Below are 20,991 nucleotides of genomic sequence, written 5' to 3' on the forward strand. Positions count from 1 at the left end.
CTTCTCATCCCTTATAAAAGCTTACCATTTTAAACGCAAAGCAAAGTGTAATAAAGCACAGTGAAAGCATGGTAAAGCATAGCTAAGCATTGTAAAGAATAGCGAGGTATGGTAAAGCGCATTAATAAACACGGCGATCCAGTGTAAACTATAATAAATCCAGCAGTGTAACAGTGGGAAAAGCACGAGGGAAACTGCAAAAATACCGTGCGAAACTTTTCTAAAGGATATCCTATAGAGTTCACATAAACAGTTTTATCAGTCCACAAACTAGGGGCTATACTATACAATACTATACTATACTGTGCCTTGCCTTGGTCTGAGTACCATGTTACATTGTCAGGTATACATACAACGTAATTACCTTGTAATAACTAGATGCCTACCCATGGGTCTTGCTTTCACGTGGTAAAATAAGCGTGCAATTACACTGAAATGGCTTGTACTAAGATACCACGTAATCACAACAGGTAACACAGTGCTGTGAATTTTATTTAATTACACCGCAGCGCCCATGCTGAATCCACCTGTGATTCCACACCTATACCAATAGCACCGCAAGGACCTTGGACATGCAAGTACAAAAATGCAAGTTAGGAATTAGCAAGATAATGAAGAATTAGAGGTTGGCTTGAAAATATGTTTGTAACACAGTTCATTACATAGGATTCCTGGAATATCAAGCTTGCACCCCCCCCCCTGCTGCAGGCTGTAAGAAGAAAGGATGTCTGTTTATTTTATACTCTGACAAGAAAGAGGGTCCCTAGAGGATTTCAAAGAGGAATGGAGCTCGTGTGACTGCAGCTGGAACACTGCCGTATTACCTGTGGAGAAGTAAACAAACTGGGACTCAAACGGTGTGTGTCCACGAATGCGTACAGGAGGGAAAAGTATGGGAGAATGTAGCAAATTGATACGCAGGAATCACAGTTTAAACATTATGATTGGGCGCCAGCAAAAGCTGTGTGCTGTAATTGTATTTTCTCAGCACTTAATTGATATTTTAGGATTACGTCATTCCTTGTGTGTGGGAATTGGTAACATCCCAGCACAGGTGTATTAGACTCATCCAAACCCTGCTGACTGAACCAAAGAGCAACCCGTGAAGGTGAAGGTGCAAATAAGCAAACAAAATAACGGTAATAAACTGAGCGGACAGTGGGCGTGCCGAGGCTGGTTCCTGAGCTCAGCACATTTCGCGGTCAGCACACAATCGCAGGGCCCGCTTTCTGCTGAGCGCAGTGGCTGGCCGGCGGACGCGCACAACAAAGCGACCAGCGGAGTCAGCGGCATGGAGAGATAAGCGCGCCCTTTCACAATCAGCGTGCCATTACCCGACCCGCTTCAATGGGCGGGCTGCCGTTCAAAACCAAGCACAAGCCGTTCAGCAAATGAAGTAAAAAAAAAGGGGGGTGGGATATATATATAACCCACACGCGGTGGAGTCCAAACACCACCTCGGCCTTTTTTCCAATTTTCTCCTCCTCTCTCACCCTGCTGGGAGTGTTTAGGTGAGAACTCCCGGCTAATCTGTTTTAGTTGCTGGTAGTCAATATTCAATAGGCTACGGTACTGAAATGCGTGGCAGTCGGTTCAATGTACTTTAGACCGAAGTGTGAGGGCTACCAGCAGACAGTCCTTAACGCTAACACCGTCGCTGCCCCTGGATAGAAGAACGGGCGGTTATTTTGGTCTATAAAAGTTTACTACAGGAAGACAACATACAGTGTATCTTTTTAAATTGTGCTACAGCATGAAAACCCCAAAATACTGAAGTAACCTACCGCCCAGAACCACTATAGTTTACTATAGTATACTGATAGGAAATATCATAATTAATACCATTGAATAATATTGGAAACCGTTTTTTTGGCGGTGCAGCAGTTCTGTTTTTTTTCCCTTTATATTTTATAATGGGAACCTGTTTTAAGTTTCAGTCCTAAGCCAGTTCTGAAACATTAAAAAAAACACCGCTTGCACCGGTGCGCTGGGGCAAGGCAGGCGGATATACTGAGTAGAGGCATCGAGAGATAAGAAGACTGAGCCATCCTACCGACCAGCACACACGCTAGGGAAATACAGACACGGGCTGCACGGCTGCATCTAATGCGTGAACCGATGCCCGCTGGTTAAGATTTGTGTTCTTTATTTTCCTTCTGTGTTCCAGCTGTTGCCGCTATGTCTCATTCCGCAGCTCAGGGCAGTATCGGAAGCCATCCGAAGGGCCTGCGCAACTATAAGGTAAGTCCAATAGAAAAGTCGTCGTTATGCCTATAGCAGTGTAATGAAATACAGCATCACTTCTATGTAACTTATTTAGCTGTATGAATTTGCAGCCGTGTTATTCTGCAATACAGTCCTTCAGCAAACTGAATGACAAGGTCGTCCACTCGACCCTAAATGTAAAGTTTATGGGATTACAGTAATGCTGCAAAGCCTCTAACTCGTAAAACGCGTTCGTAGATAAGGGGTCATTATCAACGTTGTTAAATAGGCATTCGATTTTGTTTCCCTGTTCTAGACGCAGATGTTTGCTATAGCCAACCATGCACGTTTTGTTTGTTTTCTTGCAGATCATCTTTTACGAATATGAAAATTTCCAAGGGCGCAGGATGGAGTTTAGCAACGAGTGCCGTAATCTGTGTGACCGGGGGTTTGACAGAGTGGGCTCCATCCGCGTTGAATGCGGCCCGTGAGTAGCGAGTCCGCATTTCAATAGAGAAATACCTGTTAAACCTGGAGTGGAATGGCCCTCCAGGACTGTGATTAGACACCCCTGCACTAAAAGCTATTTTGACAATGAGAGTTTAACACAGCGCCACCCGGTGGACATGCATTGTAACAGCAGTCAGAATCCACCACGCCCCTATATAATCCACCATCTAATTTCAGTGGGAAATGTGAATTCATAGATGATTACACAAGACGCGCACCATAGCTGTGCAGTGTGTGGGTGATGCCGGGAGAGGGCGATGCGCTGTTGCACAGCATGTGGGTAACAGGGAGAGGGTTGTGTGATTTTTGCAGGTGGGTGGGTTACGAGCAGCAGAATTTCGGGGGCGAGATGTTCATGCTGGAGAAAGGGGAGTACCCTCGCTGGGACTCCTGGTCTAACAGCTACAGGAACGATCGTTTCACGTCCTTCCGTCCCGTCCGTATGGTGAGTACTGACTGGCTGCTGTATCTGCAGGTTTCGGGAAGGTCCAGTGCTGTGTTACTACAGGGCTGTCTCTAGAGTCTAGACAGTGTGATGATCCTTTTATTAAGCCCCGACCCTTTTGATTGTTCTGGACTGGCAGGTACAGTTCACAGAGGTGAATGAAACTTGCAATGATAGTGCTCCCTGGTAAGAATGGTGGAGAAGGGTAAAACCACTGTACTGTAACAAGCCTTGTTAGATTTAGGGTTATCGGTTGGAAACATGTACAGTGTTCCCCACAGCACGATCTTGGACAACAAGGGAGGGAAACACTGCCTTTAAATATGGGTTTTGTTTATCCCACCTTATTAGACTCCCCATTTAACAGAAACTATAATCACTTTTTAAAAAAAAAAATTGCAGTAATGGCCCACCAGATGGCGTTATCCACTATGACAAAATGACTTGGAAGGTGAACAATAACACCTGAAAGGGACGGCGATACTTAACAGTTTGCAGTGGTGATTCCTCGCCATTCTCACATCACCAGATCTTTCTATAATGCCCCCTCCAGGACGCGCAGGACCATAAGATCTGCATGTACGAGTGTGTGAACTTCGAGGGACGCAAGATGGAGGTGTGTGATGAGGACATCCCCAGCCTCTGGTCCTACAGCTTCCAGGATCGAGTGGCCAGCGTCCAGGTCCCAGGAGGAACGTGAGTCTTGGGCTGGGTTTAATGGAGGCCTCGCACTCTTTAGAGCCAACAGAACAGGCTTGATTGTAGCTGGATTGTGTACAGAAGGGAACTCAGTAAAAGTATGTTGTCCTGACATTGGGGTATCGACATCCTCTCCAATCCTTCATCTGCAGACGTTAATAAAATCACAAAGCTGAAAATAACCCTGGCAATTGATGACAATAATAATAATAATAATACCAATATCGCTGCTGCTAACAATAATCCTTTTCATTCTTTCTTTCCTCGTCCTTGCCTAGCTGGGTGGGGTATCAGTACCCTGGTTACCGTGGTTACCAGTATGTGTTTGAGTGTGGCCAGTACAGGCACTGGAATGAGTGGGGAAGCAGCCAGCCCCAGATCCAGTCCATCCGCAGAGTGAAGGACATGCAGTGGTACCGTCGCGGCTGCTTTGAAGCCACCTCCACCTAGACCACACCCCCCCTTCCCAGGAGCTTACAGACAGACCACACCGCCAGGGACAGACCGTCACCCAGCAACGGGCAACCGAGCCATCAGCAAAATCAATCCTGGAACACTTTAGTCTTTTAGATCAGCAATGAAAATGCTACTAAAATAATGATGATACTAATTAGCAGTGCTGTAGTGGGCTCGTTTCTAAGACTGAGAGTAAACACAATGTGCAAAATAGATCTTTTAAGTTTTGGTATTCATTTTTGATTTTTATTTAGTTTTAATTTCTAAGTTATGAAAAACATTGTATTTATTTCTCTCTCTATATACAGTATGTATTTGCACTCAGCCTTCTGGAAAAGTCAGTGAACCCGCACTTCACACAGGTGACCAGCAGGGCGCAGTGTTCACTGAAGTACAGCATAATAACTGGGCTCCAGAAGTGTGGCCTTTCTCTTACCGTTGAGTGACAGTGATAGCCTGTCAAGTAGCGTCCTGTCAAGCGGCTGTGAACTGCTGTCTCCTTCGTGGGCGGACAGTACTGAGCATTCTTGTATAACGCTGTATCTTTCTCAGGGATGCAGGCATCTGAAAAGCAACGTCTTTAAATCACAAGATGAAACGCATCCACTCTCCGCAGGCGGCCTGGTGGCGCCCGTACCTCCACTACTACTTCTCTTTTTCAGCTGCATTTACTGTTTGTATCACATTTTAACAAATAAACGTGGTCATTCTTTTAAAAGAAACGCACTGCGTCTGGTGTCCGTGTCAGATAGATGCATCGAGGCGAGATTGACTAGACAACCCCACTAGTGAAACAAAGCAACTCACTAATGCATTATAGACACATATACCAATTGAGATTTGTGTTGCAGAAACAGAAAATAGAATTATATAAATGAGCAAGACAGCTGTGGTGCTGCGCTGTGAGTTTCTATCAGTGGTCTGCTGCATTGCACTGGAGCTGTTTTATATAAAGCAGGTCACACCGAAACCTTTCCCAATTTGAGAACCAGTGGGCGGGATAGATTGATTCCTCTTTATGTTCAATAGTCCTAAGCCGCATGCTGGACACTATACACATTACACATTTACAGCAGTTGGTGCTACAGACACCCTAATCAGAAATGTTGTAGGCTGTCCCAGGTCAGCTAAAATGATCCAGTGATGCCACTTGGATAGACAGAATGGAGGTTTGTGTTCATTTCTGTTTTTCAACCAATTATATCCCTGAGCTGTAGAGGAACTTCAAGTCAAAGGGGTGAGAGCTTGTGTCCCAAAACCTGTGTTTGAGGATGTAAATAGTGAAGCCTAGGATGGGGTAACCCGTGGAGAATGTGGTAAACTCACACCGTACAATTATATTTATTGTATAATATGATCGAGGGCCATATTAAGATGTATTCTGTGTTGTGGACCTCGCTGCTGCATTCAGTAAATCAATGACACACACACACACACACACTCACACATTGACGGGTTTCCTCAGCTACTTCCAGACCTTCCCCCAAAACCAGTTCATTCTGCAGCTCTGAAACACGTTCCCACAACGGTAACCAATCAAACTGACAAAACTGACAGCATCTCCTGTCAGTCACACGGCTGTGCATGTCGTTCATACACGCAGCCCGTTTGGAGATGCTGCACTGTGTAAATTGCTAAAGCGCTATGAAATGCAGAGAACACAACCATTTGCAAAACCGTAAACCACAACAACCCAGCCCGCTTCCTGCAAAAAATGAGACCTAGAAGGACCGTACCATACGACACAGAGGGGTGCCGTGCACACCGAGGAGGCAAAACAGCTGCTTTATCCGAAACGAGAGTAGCGCACACAGCAGCGCGGGAACCTCTGATAGTCCCTGCAATGTCAGTACGTGTAATCCAACAAGCGTAGAACGTGTAGCCGTTTCCCGGACCCCCTAAATTAACCGCCTGCCCCTTTTCCAAACTGCCTGGCTTTGCTGAAACCCTTACTGTCTAAACGTGCATCCGCTTATGACTCGCCGTGAGCTCCGTGCAGGGAAGCAAACTGGGTTGCTGTGCTGCAGCTCTAGCTCGGATATGCTAAGACAGAGAGTGGCGGCTGGAAAGGTTTAGGCAGTGCGGGGTTTGCATAAACACAGGGCGAGCGGGCATTCAAGCTCTCTGCAGTGAGTGAGAGATAATTTGTTATCCTTTGACGGGAGGGAGGGGGGAGGAGGGACGTGGAGAATGAGTTACTCCTGTGCCAGCACAGAGGCTGTCTGTAGCAGCCAGGACACAGCCAGCAGCTCCAGCAAGCAGAGCACTGCCGGGCTTAATCCTAGCAGCACCGGGGCCGCCAGCGGCAACGGCAACAGCAGCTCCTGTGGGAATCAGGCGCAAAGTAACCCGAACCCAAACCGACGAGTACCGGCAATGAAAGTGAAAAAGGGGTGCAACCCCACAGAAACGGGGCTCATCCCGGCAACAACAGAAGACGAGCTGCTAAATAATCCGATCATAACTCCAGAGGATGTGCTCGGGCTGCAGAAGATCACTGAAAGTGAGTTTTATTATTATTATTATTATTATTATTATTATTATTATTATTATTATTATTATTATTTGAGGAGAGGAGCAGTTTATCTTATCTTTAGTTTGTCTTTATCCCCGGTCTGACTCGACTGCCTTTGGTCGATTCTGTACTGCCTCCTCTCCCTTCATTAAACTGTGTTCTGCTCTGAATTAGTTCTCGGTGTTGCTACTGTGACGGAGCGGAGCTGCCCGTCTTTCTACAGTACAGTGCTGCAGTTTCGGAGAGCCGCGCAGCGCTCCTTAGCATTCCTCTCCGCTGCTGTGTTTGATCAGCATTACACGGAGGACGCGGATAGGGGTTTAGTTTGTCTGTCACTGCATTTTCACCTGCCACCGTTAATACGAGCTAAGTGAATGTCAGTACGGAAATAGCCTGCTAATGAGCTTGCCAGCTCTTTGAACGCTGTGGGCGCTATCCTCACTTGATCCAGTGCACCAATTTAAATGAAATTTAAAAATGCAATGGTGCTGTGTGCTGATTTTAAAATAGCATGCCTGGATTAGTAGATCTGGGTAGTTTAGTAAAATTACCAGTTTACTAACTTGCCATAATTACTAACTGAATCTGGCTCAGGGTCTCGTATCTAAAGCTCCGTGTGTGAGTGTGTGTGTGTGTATTTACTCATCTGCACTGTATAACAAACACAGCAGTGTGCAATCGCCTGTAGATATGAAGTGGCCCTTTTATTTTTAAATCTCCTCTGTTCAGGATTTGCTAATGTTTTATACGCAGTGCTTTCAGCTGAAGAGTTTCTTCTGCTTTGCGGTTGCAGAACTGGCTGCCTGCAGGATAGCCTTCTATCTGAACTACCTGCTGATTTAATGGAAATAAATCAAGGCAAGAACTCAAAGTGTTTCACAGTGATGCAAAGGGGGCCTGCGATAATGTAAATACAGTTAATAAGCTGGATTCAAATTAGCTGTGTCATGTGGTGTTCTCTTCTGTTGACACAAACAATACTTGGCTGATATTTATGCCTTAAATGTATTCTTTATTCCCTTTTCCAAATAGATATTTACTTACCAAACAGTGCCACTGAGTGGTCAAGTGTTGTAACTGCGCCAGAGATCTTATAGGGGAAGTCAGATGTGACTCGTTGCATTAAGGGGCAGAAGAGATGAAAGAATCAGAAAACAGGAATATACTAAATAACTGTTAAACAGGGTAGCATGGGTGCCTGCCCAACTATCTATCTGTTTACAGCAGCCTCGGCATAGATGTATGTCTCCTAGCTCCTAGTTCTTCAAATAAGATTGTTAGATGTCTATATTTATGATTGACCTTATTTGGAATCAGGTGGGTTGCATTGACTTTCCCCGCCTACATGTAACTAAAATAGACCAGTTTCAGGGATAACTAACCACAAAGAAAACCGCACCAGTAGAAACATGAGAGCTCCCTGTTTAAACTGTTTCAAAGCTTGAAACTTGTACAAGCAGTCGGTCAGTAAGGAGAAAACAGAAACAGCAGCAATGAATTCAGTGGCAAGGGAGCTGCTTCCTGTGTGCCGTCTAAAAATAGCCTGCAAAGCCTCCGTATCAAAAGGAGAATGTTCTTATCAGCACAGAGTGTGCAGTGCCACAGGTCCGCTCTGCCTGGTACTGATGTAAAGAGAACACGAGGAATCCTACAGCTGGATCCAGCTGCTCACTGCGTGGTTCGGTTCAGCCCGGTTCTGCACTATGAAATATCCCAATTAAATAACAGAACAAGAAGCCAGGGGCTACAAGCGGGTTCAGGAACCACCAGAGCTGAGACATCCTCTGCTTCTTAATTCAAATCACTGGACGCACTCAAACACACCCGAGCGAGCTCTCTGTCTGTCAGCAGAAGACAGGCCTTAGAGCCAGTTACAGCTGGAATTGCGCAATTCGTAATTCATTGGAAATGCACCATAATGTAATTGATCGATTCCAGTTCAATTCTGCATTTAGTTGTCATTCGATCGTTACTCTCGTATTTTCAACCCCCTTTAGTGACCCCCATTTGTTTTAAACAGAAACGTTTCTGTATTTGTAGCTGTGGTTATTATTGCCGGGTGATATAGAATAAACAGAGCAGGCATGTTAATGTGGGGAGCTGTTTCTGTCACTTTGTTTTTCGTGGTTGTCATTAGAATTGACCCTGGGTCTGCTGTATGAGAAATATGTTAGTGTTTGTTTCTGTGCTGTTTAATATTTGTTCGGACGGGATTTTTGAACAGGCTTAGTCTCCCCATCTTAGATTGTAATATCTAAGAGCTTGACCCATTCCAGGTTTGAATGCGTGCTTGATTAGCCGCAGTGTGTAGGTAACAAGCTCAGGTGTGTCTTATACCTGTCAGAAGCCAACCCAGGATTGGTCTGGTCAGCACTTGCTATAGATGGACGACTTTCAAAGACAAGCAGCAGGTCCTGTTGAGAGGGCTGATGCTATTCTTGATAGACATAATAGGAGTTCCCACTGGCTTTCTTCCCATTTGGTTCAGCAGCACTGAGGAAGAAAGAACTATGTGCTCTACATATCTTAGGCATTTCATCTGTTCGTCTAAACCCTGTAGGTGTGAGAAGCAGCTCAGAGCTCATTTTGTTTTTCTAGGGCAGCCCAGAGTAACAGTTCCAGCTCAGTTAAATCATTAGAGAACGCACACCCCTCCCTAGAAATGCCCTGGTTAACAGCAAGCCGCCTGGCGTGATGAGGATCTGTCGCTTTCAAAGTCCACCTGTTAAAAAGTCTCATGTTTACTGTGCTAATGGAAATATTGTAGATGCATCTGTGTTCATGTAACAAAGAATTTCCCCAATTTGAGGTCCCCTCCCCTCCTGTTACAGTAATGTCCATACAGTACGCCTGACCAGAGGTTCCTAGTGCATAGCAGTTTCCCAGGTTTTAATACAAGCTTGATTAGCCACAGTGTGTATGTAACAACCTGAGGTGTGTCTTATTAAACTCCTAGTAAAACCAGGAATGGATTGAACCGCTATGCAGTGGGAGTCTCCATCACTGCTTTTGACCAGCCGTTATCCAATAGACTCCAACTCAAAGCCAGCGGTATAAATGGCAAATACTTTTCTATTTTATTTCTTTTTTTTTTTTTTTTTTTTTGTATTTTTATGTGTTTCATCGTAACTGCAAAATAAATGGCTTGTCTTTGTGATTGTCCTGCTGATCAAATATAACAAATACACGAGCACACAGTGAAAGCACAGCAGAGCATAGTACTGGCGCTGAAATGAAAGGGCACAGCCCCTGAGGCGAGTGAAAAGACAGCTTTCCTTTCTCTCTTTTTGCTTTTTAAACAGCAGGTTTGTATTTGTGTTCCCTGCGCCTGTGTTTGCCTGGATTAAAGTGCTGCATTTAGCCTCCTCCTCCTCTCCTGATTAGATGGATTTGCTCCTCTACAAAATGTAAACCGGATTAAGATGGATCAGCATGGGCAGGATGGAACACATTTTATCAGAACAATCAATGAATTGAATGCATGGTTGCATTCAGCTGCATGGGTGTGCAGCCTAGGGCAAATGTGCAGTAAGGAGTATTGCATTGGAGCTGATAAAGGTGCCGGGGGTGAGGGGAGGGGAGGGGAGGGCTACACTGCCAGACGCGTGATCATTTTCAGGCTCAATTTGGTGCATGCTTCAGCTCTTCAGTGGAGATGCACAGCACTTATATATTTTAAAAAGCCATGGCCACTAACTAATCAGCTGCCAGGTGGAAAGTTCAGGATTAGCCAGCTTTTGCCAAACATGCTGGCACTTTCTTTAGATATTCCATCCAACAGTGTGGCCCTGTCAGCCCCCCCCCTGTCAGAACTACCCTTGTTTTGGAATATTATTTGTTTAGGTGTATTATTTTAAGTCCAGGAGTCGATTTGAGTTCATGAAACCTTTGCTAAATCTGTTCTGAACTGCTTAAATACACGATTCCTCCTCTGTGCTGTAGCTGGCTGCCAAATGAATCATCTAGCAACCCTGTGAGACTTGCTACTGTATTGACAGTGCTGTGATGAAGCAGGGCTGTGTAAAGATGAGTTATATCACCAAGAGGAACCATCCTTGCTTTGGAGCTCAGTTCTGGGACCTGGTCTGAGTCTTGCATGTAAACCAATGTTGAAATGAAGGTCAAACCAATGCAAGGACATCAGTACAATATTCTAAGAGGCCATTGAAGCTGAACAAGCTTGCCTCGCGTCTGTCAGCTGTCACCGTGCATCATGTCAAATACTGCACTGATCATTATTATTTGTGCATTTGGATCATTTGGAATAAAGATCAGAGCATTGAATGATATTTGCTGTTAATTAGACTAATGACTCATTCCTGATGATTGAGCAGCAGGTGTTTTGGCCCACATGAAGCTAAGAAAATCTGTACTTTTGTTGCTGGTGCAACAGGCCTGTCTCCATTCAAACACACAGAGCATCGAGGTGCTTTAGTGCAAACACAAAATAAGAGGTACTGAGTGAATGCACAGCTTGCTGCTCTAAAATAAGTAACCCAGTAACATATAGTGCTGTAACCTATGTCTTAATAGATAATACAAGGCTGATTTATTTCAAAAGCCATTCAGTCAAATCCAGGTGCTCTGTTTTGCCTTGCTTGTTCACTGTTCCAATTTCACATCTTAATTGAAATGGCTAAGCTTGCCAGAAAAGAAACAGAATACCGTATAATATATATAAAGCCAGAGAATTGACTATAGAGGCATTGCTTCACTCCCCACTCTGAGCCAGCACCCAAGGTGTTAAAAGGCGGTTGCCCTAGTAACAGCAGCCGCCATGCCCACAGCGGTTGCCGTGGATACAGCCGTTGCCATGGCTCAAGTCATAGCTGTGGTGCATCCTGCAGCTCTGCTCGTGAGAAGAATCCCAAGCGAGGAGGAGCTTGAGGAACAGGTGGAGAGAGAGGACTTTAAAAGAGACAGTGCCCCCTAGCTGGGACCTTGGAAGTGTCAAGAGCAGTGACTCGCGTTGCAATGGCACTAAGCTTGTTACCAAGAAAGTGTGACTAATACACTTATTGTTATGCTATGCAACGAGGGGGGCTTAAAACTCAAACACACAGACTGGTTTACAACATCTCTTCATTATATATCATTAAAACAGGTCTATAACCCACCAGCAAGACTAACACAGAGGTCATTAAATAGCAGGGTTTAGATATGCTGCAGTTCTGATCATTCTTCATGAGCATAACAAGAAATTAAACCAAGTGCTAAATGCAAAAAGAGAAGCTGAAGCACAGGTTTGATGGTCTGCTGTGTAGTCACATTCAGTAAATGACCAGCTGAAACTATGTGTTGGCACGCCTAATGTACCCCTACGAGAATCTCCTTTTCCATCCATTGTTTTAAATACTTTAACTCTGGAGGTGACAGTCAAGTCTTACGATTCTGTGTGTCTGTCTGCGAATTTGAACTCATTTCAAGAGGGCCACAGAGACCCAGTATTGTGGTTCAGAACAGGACTAGAATACTGTGTACAGTACAGTACAGGGATGGAAATTAGACTCCTGTTGCATAGCAGTTTCACCCATCCCAGGTTTTAACAAAAGCTTGTGTATAGGTAACAAGCTCAGGTGTGTCTGATTAAACTCATAGCAAAACCAAGAATGGGGCAAACTGCTATGCAATGAGAGCCTCCTCGTAATTGATATGCATAGCCCTGGCCCTTGAAGTAGAGGCCAGGTGGGTACTGCAAGCTGCTGTAGTAGGTTTAGAGAAGTTCTTTTGGCAGCTCACACACACTTGCATTCCCAAGCCCTCGCGACTGCATACCACATTGAGATCTGAAATACCGAGCATTTCACAGCACAGTTTCCCAGCCTTCCCTTTTGCCTGTTCTAAACAGTGGCAGGCAAGAAGCATTGGAAAGCAGACAGCAGCTTGTCTTCTACGTCAGGGGTTCTGGATAGGATTATAAAGGTGAGGAGATTATACCTGTTTCTGTTCTGATTTTTCCATAGATCTTCTTGTCATCTCCAATCTGCCCGTGTGACACTAAAATGAGTTAAGCTGCAGGGAGGTACAGCCAGCCAGGGCAGGTGGAGTTAACTCTTTAGAGATTTAAAACATGCATTTATACAAGAAGAGGTAATGCAGGTCTATATGCCGACATATTTGCAAGGATCACAGGCCTTGTAAAACAGCTTTGAATGTGAATTTAATCACTTCCCATGCTTCTTGCGCATGGAACCAAAATAAACTTGTGCATTGGACATGCAATGCATTGGTATGCAGTGAAGGGTCTTGATTCTCATGGAAATCCTTATAAAATTCTGTGTATCATAGCTGTTGATCAGGTCCACTGCACCTGTGGTGAATGTCTACCATTCTTGCCAAATATCACAGCACTGATTCAGATAGACTTGCAAAAACACTCAATTGAAGTGGAAACAAAAACAGAACACAGAACTCGTGTTGCAATAAATTGGTTAATAGCAGCTGCCATCCGGCGTTCCAGTGAGCAAGTGCTGACTGTGCAGATAAGTGAGCTTTTAGAAATATCTTGTTGGGCGCGTGTGTGGCTGTGTGAAAGCGAGTGCCTGCATTAAACTTCCTCTTTGATAATAATAAAAACCCACTTCCTTTAACCACCCTGCAGAACGCTAGCTGTGCACCTCCCCTGCGCTACACAGTGCACACAGCTGCCTGTGCACCTCCCCTGCGCTACACAGTGCACACAGCTCCCTGTGCAGCTCCCCTGTGCTACACGGTACACACAGCTGTCTTTGAAAACCACGTGTGATGTGCTAAAGCCTTGTTTTGCAGGCCGTGGTCATTTTGTGTTGCTGTGTGGAGAATACAAGACGAAGCATGTTCCAGATAAATGTACCTAGTTGTCGACCAACCCCCAAAATTAGTTTTTATAGTATGCTTGTTACAACAAAATGTGTGAGATTCTGTTTGGTTTAATTTCCCTTGCAAAAGTTTTTAAAAGAAACAGCTGAACAACATTGGTGGTTAAGTAGATGATGCAGTTGATGCAGAGCTGGAAATAAGACGCCCATTCCATAGCTGTTTGACCAATTCCTGGTTTTACTTTGAGTTTAATAAGACTCACACAAGTGCCTGCACACTGTGGCTAATCAAGCTCCTAATAAAACCTGGAATGGGTGAAACTGCTGTGCATTTGGGAGTCTTATTTACATTGCTGTGCTACCGATTTGGTGAAATGTTTTTCTTTGTCTTTCTTTCTTTCAGATTATTTATGCGCCCCATCAGAAAACGTTTACAGCATCGACTTCACCAGGTTTAAAATCCGGGACATGGAAACCGGGACTGTGCTGTTTGAAATCACCAAGCCCCCTGCACTGGGTATGCTTCGCCTGTTCCATTTCAGCAATAATCACGCCAACTGCATGCTTTTTGGTTGTAAAAGGATACTGTGCAAGCTGTAAAACTGCCGTTCTGGTTTCACAGAGAGAGGACAGGGGGATAAGAAAGACTTTGACCCCAACGCTGGCAGGTTTGTCCGCTATCAGTTCACTCCCGCCTTCCTCAGACTTCGCCAAGTGGGAGCCACGTGAGTAACCTTCCGGCGCTCCTGTAACAGCGCTGCTGGGGCCGCTGTGTTCAATGCACAGCACAGTGGAGAGGCAATCACCCGAACCTCAATCATCCAGACGGGTTGCCTATCACAGCCCTCATTCAGATCCCATGTGTTTGTTCAGTGCTGCTCAGTTCTAGAGCGCCCATGTAGTTTAACTTAGTGCAGTAGTGCTTCTCTTCATACACTGTGGTATTGTAAAGTAATCCAGGGGGATTTGCTGCACACATGCTGCAGTTAGGGATAATATGCTAGTTTAGATAATCTTACTAAAATATAGGTTTGATTAACCAAACAGATTATATGAGCTGATGTCGGTTTGCAATTAGTTTGGATAATTGACTCTCCACTGTACAGAGTATAGGGTTACTGCATATGTTGCTGATTTTTCCCTGCTTAAACTGTTAGCTTCAACAGTCCAGCCACCTCCTGCCCCTCTCTAATCGCTCCACTATATTTTTCACAGTGTAAACCACGTGCATGTGGTGCCCTGGTGCTTATTTTACTGGCTGCATTGTGTCGAATTTAAAAGAGGTCTTTCGATTGGCACAATGCAGTCCTATTCTAACCACTACAGTATTCTCTTTGACAGCGCTGGCCGCATGCGTCTCTAGGCAGGGTGATCTCCTCCTGTCCCTGTTTTTTTTTTTTTTTTGGGGGGGGGGGGGGGGGGGGGTGGGTGCTTTCACTTTTTATATACTGTATGAATTGATTGTTTTCTGTTACTTTGGTTTGTTTCCTGTCACAATATGTAAGGTAACTCGACAGCACTTGCACACTTCAATAGTACCTTCTTTCCTTTGCTGTTTTCCACAATTAAATCCTTATGGTCTCGGGCATATTCTTCGGGGGTTTATTATGTGTTTAGGCATTTTTTTAACCTTTCGCCACAATTTGCAATTCTGTTTTAAATTCCACAAGCATGTAAATACAATCCGCCAATAGAAATGTAGGAATGGGCTGCCACTCAGTAGTCGAGGCAGGTTTAAAGCATTCAGAACGAATCAATGCGAGATACAAGTCAGGAAGGCGGGACATTGCCCAACTGCACAGGAGAATTAGTCAGGTCAGCGTGAATTCAGTAAATAAGGAGCATTGATTATAAATAAGGACTAAATAAGGAGCATTGATTATATATCATATGTATTTACAGTATAATTGTAAATCTCGAAAAACTATTCACTTCTAAATCTTTTGTAGTCATCTTTGTATTACTTTAGTATAAATACATGTTAATTTTATGTGTTTATGTTAACTTTATGTGAACAAAAAGACACATTTTCCCATTTTCCCATTGGAAATAGTGATATTTTGAAATATCACTGTCCTGGTCACAAAAGCAAAGTTTGTGGGGAATAATAGCCATTTTCTATACTTTTGAGGCATAAGCAATTAGGAAATAACACTTACTACCCAGGAACAAAAAAAAATAAAAATTTTGTTACACAGTGTAATAAGAGGACCTTTCCGTCTTTCTTCTTGTTTTGTCCTGAGTTTGCTGAAAGGCTGTGAATTTTTGCTTATCGTTTTGTTAACCCGCTGCCATAGAAATGAGTGTCATAGGAAACAAGGCTCCTGACAGCGTAGATGGTAATTTGCAAAGGGACAAATGGACGTGACTGGAGATGTGTTTTGATCCTTGAGAGCTCTCCTGACTCAAGCTGGGTTGCCAGGCATGTCAGTATTTCTCAGATGCTCTGGTTTTAATTATGAAGCTGCACGCTGCTTGTTTTCCCCATCAGAAAACCAGGGAAGACTTCAGTGCAGCTCTGCAACCTCGTTTCCGGTAACTTGGCATTTAATTTTGAATACGGAAACTGGCATGCTTCAGCTTAGATAAAGCACATGTTTTACTTGTTATCTTCTTCCTTACTGTGTGTTTTCTAGTAAAACATTTTCTAATAACCAAGTTAATTATTAAACAGTGTACCTGAATGTTTCAATTACAGAAAACCCGAAATGACTCTCTTCTGATGACCGACCAGCTTAGTATTTTGATAATTGGTTGTTTTGCTTGGGTTGCACTGGATATCCTTTTCCAAACTCTTTGTTTTGAATAATTAAGAGCTGTATAATTGAGTGGCACTGGTAGCTATCTATATTAATGAATAAAAACAATTTATCTGCAGCTCATACAGTAACTTAAGTGCACCTGAACAGAGTGAAAAACACTTCGGGTTAGGGTTAGGGTACAAAGTGAATTCCTCATGCCCAGTTTGGTATGCTGTATAAGACTTGAGACACAGTGGGGTTCATTCAGTTGATCTTGATTGCACCAGATCTAAATTCTAAACTATAACATGACCCTCCCAGTGTTTCTTCATATTTTCAGAAATGTTTTATTTTCATAACATTGGGACCTTTATTAGTTATTTAAACAGAGGCATTGTTTCAATTGGCCAAGAGACCAGGAGACCTAGTCTGAGCTGAGGCTAGGGATTTTTCTGGATGTGTTCCAGTCTGTTTTACTCATAACCCGTCTCTTCCTTGTTCTTTTGCTGCAGGGTAGAGTTCACGGTCGGGGAGAAGCCCATCAGTAACTTCCGCATGATAGAGAGGCATTACTTCCGTGAGAAGCTGCTCAAGAGCTTCGACTTTGAGTTTGGGTTCTGCATCCCCAGCAGTAAGAACACGTGTGAGCATATCTACGAGTTTCCCCCTCTCTCTGATGAGATCAGTAAGTAGTCACACATTTTTTTTCTTCTTAAGTGTTTGCTAACCTTACATTTATAGCAAGCTACCATTGATTATAAAACATTTATAGCAAGCCACCCTTGAATAAAACACCCTTGACTTCCCCCTTCCTCAGTCCAGTGACTGTCTGCACCAAAATTCCAACTTAATGACTGCATTTTTTATTGGCATTTTTGCAATTCAAATTAGATTTATAGCAACACGACAGAGTATATCTTGGTGTTGCAGGGCTGTAAAGGCAAAAAAAAGGTAAATTTTTTTTAAAGACCTGACTTAAGGGGAATTGAGTGAGCTGGGACTGAAGCTGGACTGCCGCTTATAGCTGACAAATTTTGAATTTGGGTGGGCTTTTCCAATAAAAACATACTTAAGCATTACGGATGGAGTGTATTCTGTACAATTTGACAAGCCCAGGACTGAGGTAAATAGCCCTGCAAGCGCAGTACCTGCCTGTTTCCAGTGTCCTTGCCCTTCACTCTTCATTCATGAGTCCCAACGTTGTGAATAAATGAATGAATAAGTAAACTGTTTATTTCTGTTTTGTTTGCCAGTGCGTGAAATGATCCTCTGTCCTTACGAGACACAGTCTGACAGTTTTTACTTTGTGGATAACAAGCTGGTGATGCACAACAAGGCAGATTACTCCTACAGTGGGGCACCCTAGGAGAGGAGAGAGGACGAGGAGGGGAGGAATGAAAAGGGGACACACTCGCACACCGGCTTCACTCTACTACAGTAGCAGAACATCAGAGAACCTGGAGTTAGCCTGCTTCAGTGACAAGAAGAAGCAGCATCTGAACATTCCAGCGGTACCTGTTATCCCATGGCAGCCACACACACGACAGTCCCACACAAACACACACACAAGTACACATGTTCGTTTCCAGTGCGAGTGTTTGTGCGTGTGTGTGTGAAATAAACACTGATTTAGACTGTTGTCAGCATTTTGACAGGTTATTCATAAAAACAATATTATTTTCCGAACCTGCTTTGGTTGTGGAGATGGAAGTTCACGGAGGGGGTGAAGAGTTAAGGCTTCCTTATTAGTTGAGTGAATGTAACTCGTGTGGTTTTGGCTCACCAGCGAGTATCACTAAGCCCTGAGTTCATGCCATTTAGCAGCAGCAGTGACACATGCAGTTATGCTGAACAGGACTGCAGTGCTTGAATGGCTGCTTGAACTCAGTCAAGACCATTTTAAATGAACTTGTCTATGATGAGAAGGACGCCAGCCTGTCCTACTGTTTTGAACCGGTTATGAAGAACATAACTTACCTAAACCAATTGTCAACTGGATAAGTTGTCCTTGGTGAGCAGATATTGAATAGAAGTTTATCAAGTATTAACCACTTCACCTCCCCAGAACGACTGTTACACAGTATGGTGATGTACTTCACCAGAAGAACTTCAGGTGTAGCACAGCCATCCACCTTCTTGTGTGATTACTCATATCCACACGCAGATCAGGGATGAGAGCAATACTGTTTTATTAATGTAAAAAAAGCACTGTAAGGAAAACAATCATGATTTGGATCAATGATTTTTTACTGTTGCCGCTTGGTTTGAAACACACCCACTATATCAGTATGTAACCCACAGCTGAAAAAAATAATCAGAAAATATCCCGCAAATCAGTGAAGTACATGGTGGTTATCTTTAGAATTAAATTCAGCTAAGTGTTTCCAGGGGGGGGAGTGTGTGTGTGTTTGCGTGTGACGCACTAACATCAGGAACTAATTTGTTATGCTGCGATGCAGTTTGACTGTTATACTTGGTGTATCAATTAGAGTTAGAAACTGATTTCTATTAACACGTGATCATGGATCAATGTTGTCTTTATCACAGTTCAGGCGCTTGTGTGTTTGTGTAGGCGGGCATATCCATAGCCATTAAAGGCTGATAGATGTTTTATTTTTATTAACAAAAATCTTAACAATTCCAAATTTGCATTGTTTTAAATAGAAAAATAAAAGTATTACAGATGATGCCCCGCAGACCTGTCTAATAAAACAGTTCGCACCATGTGAGCATCCGAATCACTAAGGGTTATTTATTGTATTTTATTGTACTTTTTGTAGGATATACTGCTTGGGGTTTGAAAGCATTTGTTCTAAAGAGGCAGCACAATCCTTTTAAGGAATAAACATTTTCACTTTTTATATATACATATAAAAACCTGCTGTTACATAAACAGCCTACATATAGTGGATACAATGGAAGGGGGTTATTTGGGTTCATTTTAAATGATGTCAATGCGGAGAATAGTTTAGGATCATGGGTCTCCATTTCAATGGGGCAGATAGGCTACAGGACAGGCAGACCATTTTTATATAGCAATATTTCATAGTGCATTAGTGTGCAGTTAAAATGATCACAGTCATGCATTTTAAAATAGGAGGCGCAATTCTACAGGAATTCTGCTAAGAAATAATACAAGCAAGCACCACTCATGCACTTCCAGCTAAAGGGGGAAAAACCGACCAAGATATCTTCCTGTGAAAAATACTCGGTGTCTGCGTTTTTTCTTCCTACTATATGTCTTTGATCAGCCATGAAAAGCGAAACTGAAATCTGCACAATTAAAACCTGCCCAAGCTTTTGCCATGTAGCTGTTTTTGAAACTGCAATGTGTACTGAGGCAAAGAGTGACCCTGAGAGATTTGCACGCTGCATTCAGAGTGCAGTTAGTTCTGTTACATGTCAAAGGGTGATTCAGAGTAACCAGGCATTGCTGTTCTGCCTTTACCATGCAAGCAACCTCAGTCATGTAATGAACATCCTCATCAATTTCAAACAGTGGTAAATAATTTCCCTCCTTCCAAATCCTCTTGAGTGTGCAATACCTTGAGCCATTCTAATCACAACCTGTGAAACATTTTCAACCCTCACAAATCACCATGTGTATGTTACAACGTAGTTAGGTAGAGGAACGTTGAACCTGGATGTGTTTTAATATGTTCTGATGTAAATCTACCTGAATGTCAATCCCCCTCAAGAAAGAGTGGCTTTTTACCTACAGATGTGTTGTAGATACTTACAAATACTATTGTGTCTTCACATGTTATACTGTGCTGTAATGGAAGATGTAATGTCCTCTCACTTTATTGAGTGATCAGTGACCACAAGGCAAATAACATGAACAGGTAGAAAAATAATAATCACTGCTCATTTCAGTAAAGCGGTAAAGCATCTCTGAATCATTTGTGTTTTTATCTTTAGGAAATGAATCTGAACTCATTACAAATCTATCGATCCTAAACGCTATTGCTTGTGGTGCTTACTGAAGTAAAAAGAAAGCAGCCAGCCACAGTACGAAGAGCACACTTGTGAGTACAGTGAGGTAGATCACATCTTTCCTTACCAGGGATATAGTGTATTGCCAGTCTGGATAATAAATATATATGTGATTTTTTTAATAACCTGTCGTGTGTAACTGGAGTGATTTCTTAATCCTGCTTCTATTTGTTTTGTATAAGAGAGCACAATATACTGTACTGTGTTTCCAGATGAAGGCTGTTTCAAGGCTGTGAAGATGTTGAAACCCTTGATATGGTTGTCACTTTATTTCTATTGTAAATATTACATTTCTAACAATCACAAGTGCCTGCACTACTGTAGGTGGCGTCCCCAGTTCTTCCATTTACAATGCACTAAGTCCTTTTATTTTTTAATAAGCATTTAAGTTGCAGACCTAGGCATCTGAATTGAGGAGCAGTAGAGTTCAGAAGACACCGTAGCACATCTGCTGAAAGGAGTCCATCTGACGAACAATGCCAGTCATCTCACTGGTGCTCGTGTCAGATTTGAAGCGATCTGCCAAGGGGAGGGATTTGTCTTCACTGCCCCGTTTTTGTTTTAGGGTGTTCATCATCTGAGTGACAAATGAAGAGATGTGGTTTACACATGGAGAATTTTCCTCAA

General features: G+C 43.3%; 2 protein-coding genes across 2 annotated transcripts; both read left to right on the forward strand.

The window, feature by feature from the left end:
• Positions 1–1,469: 1,469 nt before the first annotated feature.
• On the forward strand, positions 1,470–5,111 carry crybb1l3 (crystallin, beta B1, like 3). The gene is made up of 6 exons (XM_041241151.1): positions 1,470–1,511; positions 2,168–2,241; positions 2,574–2,692; positions 3,028–3,160; positions 3,714–3,856; positions 4,138–5,111. Exons 2-6 carry the CDS (start codon positions 2,179–2,181, stop codon positions 4,307–4,309), a joined length of 630 nt encoding a protein of 209 aa, XP_041097085.1. The 5' UTR covers positions 1,470–1,511; positions 2,168–2,178; the 3' UTR covers positions 4,310–5,111.
• Positions 5,112–6,277: 1,166 nt separating this feature from the next.
• Positions 6,278–20,486, forward strand: unc119a (unc-119 homolog a (C. elegans)). Its single transcript, XM_041241211.1, has 5 exons — positions 6,278–6,818; positions 14,031–14,144; positions 14,250–14,352; positions 16,881–17,053; positions 17,622–20,486. Exons 1-5 carry the CDS (start codon positions 6,506–6,508, stop codon positions 17,732–17,734), a joined length of 816 nt encoding a protein of 271 aa, XP_041097145.1. The 5' UTR covers positions 6,278–6,505; the 3' UTR covers positions 17,735–20,486.
• The last annotated feature ends 505 nt before the right edge of the window (positions 20,487–20,991 follow it).

This window comes from Polyodon spathula, unplaced genomic scaffold (assembly GCF_017654505.1).
Source record: "Polyodon spathula isolate WHYD16114869_AA unplaced genomic scaffold, ASM1765450v1 scaffolds_764, whole genome shotgun sequence".
In the NCBI taxonomy this organism is placed as follows: Eukaryota; Metazoa; Chordata; class Actinopteri; order Acipenseriformes; family Polyodontidae; genus Polyodon; species Polyodon spathula.

Excerpts from the sequence above, each read along its gene's own strand:
- unc119a (XM_041241211.1), top strand. The coding sequence starts at position 6,506 with ATGAGTTACTCCTGTGCCAGCACAGAGGCTGTCTGTAGCAGCCAGGAC. Across the intron at positions 6,819-14,030 it reads GCTGCAGAAGATCACTGAAA|ATTATTTATGCGCCCCATCA; the intron begins GTGAGTTTTATT and ends TCTTTCTTTCAG. Across the intron at positions 17,054-17,621 it reads CCCTCTCTCTGATGAGATCA|TGCGTGAAATGATCCTCTGT; the intron begins GTAAGTAGTCAC and ends TTTGTTTGCCAG.
- crybb1l3 (XM_041241151.1), top strand. The coding sequence starts at position 2,179 with ATGTCTCATTCCGCAGCTCAGGGCAGTATCGGAAGCCATCCGAAGGGC. Across the intron at positions 2,693-3,027 it reads ATCCGCGTTGAATGCGGCCC|GTGGGTGGGTTACGAGCAGC; the intron begins GTGAGTAGCGAG and ends TGATTTTTGCAG. Across the intron at positions 3,857-4,137 it reads GTCCAGGTCCCAGGAGGAAC|CTGGGTGGGGTATCAGTACC; the intron begins GTGAGTCTTGGG and ends GTCCTTGCCTAG.